Source organism: Oenanthe melanoleuca, chromosome 14, assembly GCF_029582105.1.
Source record: "Oenanthe melanoleuca isolate GR-GAL-2019-014 chromosome 14, OMel1.0, whole genome shotgun sequence".
Taxonomy (NCBI): Eukaryota; Metazoa; Chordata; class Aves; order Passeriformes; family Muscicapidae; genus Oenanthe; species Oenanthe melanoleuca.
The window spans coordinates 4,876,637-4,883,674 of record NC_079348.1 but is presented as its reverse complement, the minus strand read 5'-3'; the positions used below and the strand labels follow the sequence as shown (position 1 = coordinate 4,883,674).

At 48.9% G+C, this 7,038-nt stretch overlaps 1 protein-coding gene across 2 annotated transcripts; it reads left to right on the top strand.

Annotated features, from left to right (window-relative positions):
- Positions 1-1,288: 1,288 nt before the first annotated feature.
- GRIFIN (galectin-related inter-fiber protein) lies at positions 1,289-6,496 on the top strand. Of its 2 annotated transcripts, none has more exons than XM_056503239.1 (5): positions 1,289-1,411; positions 1,599-1,729; positions 3,154-3,233; positions 3,325-3,487; positions 3,914-6,496. In XM_056503239.1, exons 2-5 carry the CDS (start codon positions 1,718-1,720, stop codon positions 4,076-4,078), a joined length of 420 nt encoding a protein of 139 aa, XP_056359214.1. In that variant the 5' UTR covers positions 1,289-1,411; positions 1,599-1,717; the 3' UTR covers positions 4,079-6,496. The 2 variants fall into 2 exon arrangements, with proteins under 2 accessions (XP_056359214.1, XP_056359215.1); XM_056503240.1 differs by having other exon boundaries at positions 1,572-1,729.
- The last annotated feature ends 542 nt before the right edge of the window (positions 6,497-7,038 follow it).

The window sequence follows — 7,038 nt, the reverse complement described above, 5'->3', positions numbered from 1 at the left end:
TGGGAAAATCACAGCCCCTGATTTGGTCTGGTGGGAAAAGGCTCTGGGAAGCCTGTCTGGATTTGGGGTGACCCACACTCCCCCTTTGAGAAGGAGCTGAGCCTGCCTGAACACAACCTGCTTTGCAGTGCCCAAGCCTTACCCTCATCCACTGATACCATTAACACAATTATTATAAACTTGACACACTTATTTAGCTTGCAGACCCCTTCTTTCCTACATGCAGGACATCAGTTCTGCTTAGTTCTGCCCAGCATCACTATAAGTACCTCAAAAGCATCCCTTTCTCCCTGCAGCCCCTTGCAGGCAGCAGAAACGAGCAGGGAGTGATGATTTGGAGACTGAAAACACAATATTGGGTTCAGGCCATAAGAAGGAGAAAGATGCAGCCCGGCAGAATGGAGACTCCGATGTCCATCATCCTTCAGCAACCCAAGCAGTGACAGGTGGGATGTCCTGTCCTTGTCCTCCCACCACCACCTCGGCACCTCTGCTGCTGGCTCGGGGCTCCCTTGCACGTCCCAATGCTGCCACCTGTAGCACAGAGCGCTGCTCCTGCTCCTCAGCACAGCGCCTGCAGAGCCGCGGGCAGAGCGAGGAGACCAGGGCTGAGCTCAGCTTTACAAAGCTCGGTTTTGTGAGAGTCCAAATGGGAAAATCCTGGCCTGGGACTTGGCTTTTTCAGTCCCAAGAGAAGCTGTTGGCTTCTATGTCTGCTGAATTGCATTTTTAATTGTCCGCCGAGGGCAGCAGAACTTGGAATAGTGGTTATCATTCTGCTTATCTGCAGGAAATAAAATAAACATTAAATAATACCAGCGCTGTGGCCCATACACTAAGGGGGCTTTAATCCATGAAAGCCATGGATTCCTGCAGGACCAGCCAAGGACCATCACAGCCTCCCATGCATACAGGGATGGGGACAGCACTTCATGTTTTTAAGGCATTTACACTGTGGAAAGGAGAGGATGCACAACCATCCCTCCCTTCCCTCGATTAGTTTCACAGCAGCTGATGCTGACTGCCGGCGTGAAAACACCTCATCACTGAAATTCATTTCAACGCTGCTCATTTCTTGGTGCATTTCCATGTCAGGAAATACTGGACAAAGGCTCGCTCACCCTGCTCCCAAATCCCTGTATTGTCCCCAGCAGGGAAGGGAAATGCGGATCCGGGGCGTGCTGAGCTCAGCACAGCAGCATCCCGAGCCTGGCCGGCCCGGGGCGCCACGACGGGGAAAAGGGGCTGTGACAAAGCTGGCATCAGCTCATTTCAGGCCAGGCTGTGACTCACAAAGAGAGAAAAAAGAAAACAGGGAGAAAAAAAACATCTCCGACGGTCAGGGTGAAGCTGAGCCCCTGTCGGACGCACCATTTCTCCTCTGCCACCTCCCTTCTCTCCGGACCTTGAGGTGGGTATGATTCCTGCTATCCCCCTCAGCTTTGGGAGTCCCCATCTTTCCTTCATGCCTTAGACACATCGGAGCCCTCTGGATCACACACATCCCGCCAGAGCGGGGCTGGGTGTGGGTTAGTCCCGCACGCCTGACCGGGCTGACCCCGCGGGCTCAGCGGGATCTGCTGCTCCCATCCCCGCAGTGCCGGCTCTGGCAGGAGACCTCATCCCGCTGTGATGCCAATCCCTGCACAGGAGGGCTCCAGCATCTATAAAAACCCGTCTGTCCGTGCGCCCCGGCTGCTCTGCGGGCTGGCGAGCGATGGCACTGCGGGTAAGCGCTGGGACAGCGTGTGGCACCGCCCGGGCTGTGCGGGGTGACAGCGCGGGGCTGGCACTGGAGAAAGGGGAGCGGGAGAGAAGGGCCAGACAGGTAGAAATCCTGAATAACACAGGGGTGCTACTTTCAGTGCTGTTCCTCTATGCCCGTCTGGTCCAGGCTGCTGCAAAACTGAGTTTCGTGGTGCTCAGTAATAGGCAACAGGTCAGATTTTCATGATGGTTATACCAGGGCTGGTCTGGGGTAGTGCTGCCCTAATGACAGCAATTCTCACTGTTTTCACACTCCAACAGGAGGGCTTTAGCTGGGACCTGTGTGTGTGGGACAGCCAGCAGCAGAGGGAACAGCTCTTTCTCTGTGTCTCTTGCTGGGCTGGGTGTAATGATGGCAAACTAAGGGTCAAGGCAAAGTGAACCTGGGTGCTGCCATCACCACTTGCTCCTTGAATCCAGAGCTCAGTCAGCCCCAGCAGCTGTCTGTGCCTCCCAGGGGTGAACACAGCTCAGAGCCTTTCAATGACCATGTGTGGGATCCCAAAGCTGCCCTCCCAAAGTAGCCAGGCACAAGGTTATGGGGTTGGTTATCACCAAATCCTGCCCAAATGTCTCAACTCCTGCTTTTTTTCCAAAAAAGCATTGAAAATAGGAACCCATGACAGAGAAAGAAACCGGGGAGTTGAAATCCTGACCTATAGGAAGGCAAGCAACTGGCAGTGAAGATGGCAAGGCTGGGGAAATTTTCCTAATGTGAGCAATAAGTTTGTGATAGGGGATGCCCAGAAATACAAGATCATTAGAGTGCTAAAAAAAAAAAAAAAAAGGGCAGGTGAAATGGGAAGAACTTCTTATTAAAATGCGTTATTTAATAAAACTATGAATTATTCAAAAAGGAACATTTTCCAGCTCATTTTATGCAAGTTTAATCTTGGAGATGGGAGGAGCACATGGAACAGGGGATCAGGCAGGAGCTTGGGGGAAGAATCAGCCATGTAATGGTGGATGAGCTCAGACTGGATGTCACTTTGCACCTGTGCCTCTGCTTCGAAGCATCACAAAGTTTTCTGCTTCAGATTTTGTATTGCTCAGGTGCAGAGAGAAGTAGAATATCTTTGTGTCCTGACAACAATGAAGGCATTCAAGTTCTTTTATTTTTTCTCTCTGATCCTGCTCAGCTCTTTACAAAAGACCTCAGGGACAGCAAATCCCACCTCATCACCTGGATGTCATAGAGACTTGATTTCTTATCAGTTTAGAGTCCCTGAGATTATTTAGGAGTGAGAAAAAGACAGGGATAGAGTGTGTGCCTGTGTGGGAAGGGGAGAGAAAGAAGATTATAGTGAAAATGTGAGAAAGAAGTGTAAGGACTGAGTGGGGCAGTGCATCTCTGCCACCTGGCTGTGTCCTCCTCCTTGTCTGCAGTTTGAAGCCCTGCACCCAGAGGGAATCTGTCCTGGATGGAGCATCGTGGTCAAGGGTGAGACCAGCTCCAGTTCAAGCATGTAAGGACATGCTCTGCTCCCAGCTCTCCTGGATCACCAGGGCCAGAAGCATCGTTCACAGCTCTCCATCCCTTTTCTCTCACTGTCTTAGGTTTGAAATTAATATGCTCTGTGACCCCGGAGACCAAATCGCTCTCCACTTCAACCCTCGCTTCTCCAGCTCCAGAATCGTCTGCAACTCCTTCCTCAACAGCCACTGGGGGCAGGAAGAGGTGAACAGCACCTTCCCCTTCAAAGCAAAGGAGCCCTTCCAGGTAACCCTGTGTCACCCCACAGGTCTCCTCAGGTGTAAGAGGAACAACCCAGCCAATACTGGGGTGCTCCCCATTGCCTTTCCTGCCAATACTCAGCAACATCCCCACTCTGGCTTTGTCTCCTGTTAGTAATTCTGTTATAACCTGGTGATTTATAACCAACTCTGGCACAGACATGCAGAGCTCCAGCAATAATCCCTGGATGCTGTATTTGTTTTCAATTTAGGCTTTGTATTACCACCAGATTTTGTTATCATGAAATAAAAAATTCAGTTATTACCTCTTTTTGCCCAGAGTGGGGGTGAGCAGTGTGTGTGTGTGAGCTCTGACAGAATTTGAAGTGGGTGGACAGATCCAGCAGCTCCCTGACACGATGGAAGCAAGGTCCAGTAAGGCCACATGAACATAACACAATCTCTCTTTCAGGTGGAAATCTACTCTGACCAGGACTATTTCCATGTTTTCATCAATGAAAACAAAGTCCTGCAGTACAAGCATCGGCAGAAGAATCTTTCATCCATCACCAAGCTGCAGATTCTCGATGATATAGACATTTCTTCAGTGGAAATCACCAAACGAGGTCTGTACTAGAGACCAGACCGTTCCCCCTCAAGCTTCTGATTCAGCCAAGGATCATTTCCTCCCCATTTCCACCACCAACCAGGGAGATAGCCATGAATCCTCATAGTAGGAGGGATGGTCATTCCCATCACAAGCCACTAAGACATCACCCAGCCACACTGCTGACCATAGCCCAGCCCATCAAAAACCTCCTGCCCCTGCACCTTAGGGGGCACAACAAGCTCTGTAGGTCTGATCATTTTTGCTGAACATCAAAATCTTTCTTGAGTAGCCTGGACACCTGAATGTTACCTTAGAAATTGTGTTTGCCCAAGAGTAGGATGTGAATGAGCACCAGTCCTCAGCTGGGCACACAGGAAATGTGGGTGTTAGGGGTGGAAAGGGATGTTTCTTTCCAGGAGCTGGGTAAGAATGATACCAGATTTGCCAATAAAATTAACCAAGGAAATCCCTGCTGAGACATCCCTCACTGGGCAGCTCAATCTCATCATCCATTCCCTGCCAATCCAGGCACCTGGCAAGGGCTGGTGACCAGGCAGAGGGACACTGTTGAGTGTGTGTGATTTTGGCACTGGGAAAAGACTGCATTTTTGTTTTGAGGGCTAATGCAAGGTGAGGGTCCCTGGTATGCAGAACAGTGTGAGAAGATTCAGCTTGCCAGGTGTTGCCAGGAATTCCTTTCACCAGCTGAGAGATGTTTGCTCAGCCCTACTCCTGCCAACTCCAGGCTTCTCAGGCAGACCCCCAGGGTGATGTAGTGTGTCAGAGAAGGGGAAGAGCTCGAGGAGACACATAAAAGCACATGGTTACTTCACCATGCACCAGAAATGCAGCTGGACTCCAAACAAAAGGAACTGAGTAAACCAGGGTCTAGAAATTTTGATAAGCTTGGAATGAACAGAGTGCCTGGGGATATGCATGGATAGCCTCTGGCTTTTCTCTGCTTTATTGTTTTATTTTCTCCCCCTTTTTAGTTGTCTTTCAAAACAATCCACTTATCCCTTGCACCCTCTTCCCTTTTCCAATCTCTTCCTTGGAGAACAACATATCTCAGATTCCTTGACCAGGCCAGAGCAGAGTAAAAGATGTTATTTTTACTTTAATTACACGCATCATAAACAGCATAATGTCACGGTATTAAATCTGAACAGGAACTTATTCCAAAAATGCAATTATAGCTGCCCCCTAATCACTCCTTTGTTCCTCAGATATAAGACAGAACACATTCCTGATGGAAAAGGCAAAGATGATCCTGCCTTGCCAGTCCTTTTCACTGAGGAGAAATCACTTAACCAGAAGTCAGTCCTGACCCATCCTTTCTTTTGGATGAGATCTCTGAAGGTTGCAGCTTTGCTCCAGCCTTTTCTCAGTGCTCAAACTGGCCATTCCCAACGCTTCCTTCTATTTACAGCTTCAAGGACTTGTGAGGCAGAGGTGGGTGTAGAAAACCACAACACATGATGCCATAAGCCTGACATTCATGAGTCTATTAAGAAGTTTGCAGTGTTTTTTCAGACTGCCAAGAACATTAATGGGAAACCATCTTGTTCTGGTAGCAAAGGGTTCACTGGGGACACAAAACAGTGCCAAGGGTACCTTTTCCCTCCAAAAAGAACAGAAAACATGTTTTGGAAATGGCAATGGTCTTGATGGCAAGTCAGGAAAGCTGGAGATGGTGAGACTTTCTCTGATCTGGAATAAATCCATCCCCACTGGGACAAGAGAGTCAACTCAAATTCTGGTTTTCATGATATAACCCAAGTCTTCAACAAACTGCTCTCATGACCATGCCTTCAGCAAAACAGGCACAAACCCAGACAAAGCAGGCCTGCTGGGACCTCTGTGTCATCCATCTGATAATGCTGAGCAGCATTTGAAAGAAATTGTCCTTTCTATTTCTGCTTTTTTGGAGGGCTGATAAAGACAGATCATTTTTCATGGAGGAAAAGTGACTAAATGATTTATAAGGGTAATACTTTGTACTTATATGGCCACCAGCTGCATCCATAGACAGAGCTGCAGAAACACCCCACAATTTCACTGTTCCCCAGAAATGAGCACAAAGGACCACAGACAAAGAGGGCAAAAACATTTCAAGTACAAATAAATAAAGAGATGCCACAAAAATCAGGCAGAGACAGATTATGCCCTGACTCCTGGACACATCCCCCCAGCTCCTGCCAGCAGCTGATCTCACTCCATTGCCATCTGCACCAAGAGAGCCCAATCTTTCCTGACACATCCTCAGCTCTGCTGCTGCCTTCAGGGTTTTATCTTCTGCCTCCTCCAGCCATAACACAGCCAAGGGTGAAGGGGGCAGAAGAGCAAGAGAGGTCTGGGAATCTACAGAACACTGCTGGAAGCAAAACTTCAGGGCTGGCTGTTTATTGCTGTTTTGCACAGTTTTATGGGGAATGAGATGCCCTCCAAATCTGTGACCCTCATCTGTCCCTTAAGGAAAAACTCCAGAAAATAAATTAAGCCCTGTAATTACAATGGTCAATTAAACTCTCTGGAGCAGGCCTGGCACATCAGACTTGCAGAGAGGCTTCATGTGCTGGTATTGAGGGGATCAAAGGGAACAAATTAATCTTTCTTCCAAATTTCAATCAGCCTTCCTGTTCATGACCTGGGGGTTGAAGCTGGGGGCAGAACTGATAAAGACAAGCTCCTGCCCAGGGTATTTTTGAAGAGTGAAGGCCTTTTGAAGAGGAAGGGGCTGCAGCAGCTGGGGGTGCAGCATTGGAGGATTCCACCAGAATTTCAGTGCCCAACCTCAAGGTTATGGCTTGGCTGTGGCCAAGATCTGCAGAGGAGCCAGCTGGAATGTCCCAGAGAGAACATTGCTGTGGGGTGGGATAGGGACTGTCCTATCAGGATATGCAGATAAAGCAGCAGTTGCTGCCTGTAAGGATTACACAGAGCAGGAAGGGATACCTGGGGAAGAGAGATGTCTCTCAGGAGGCAAA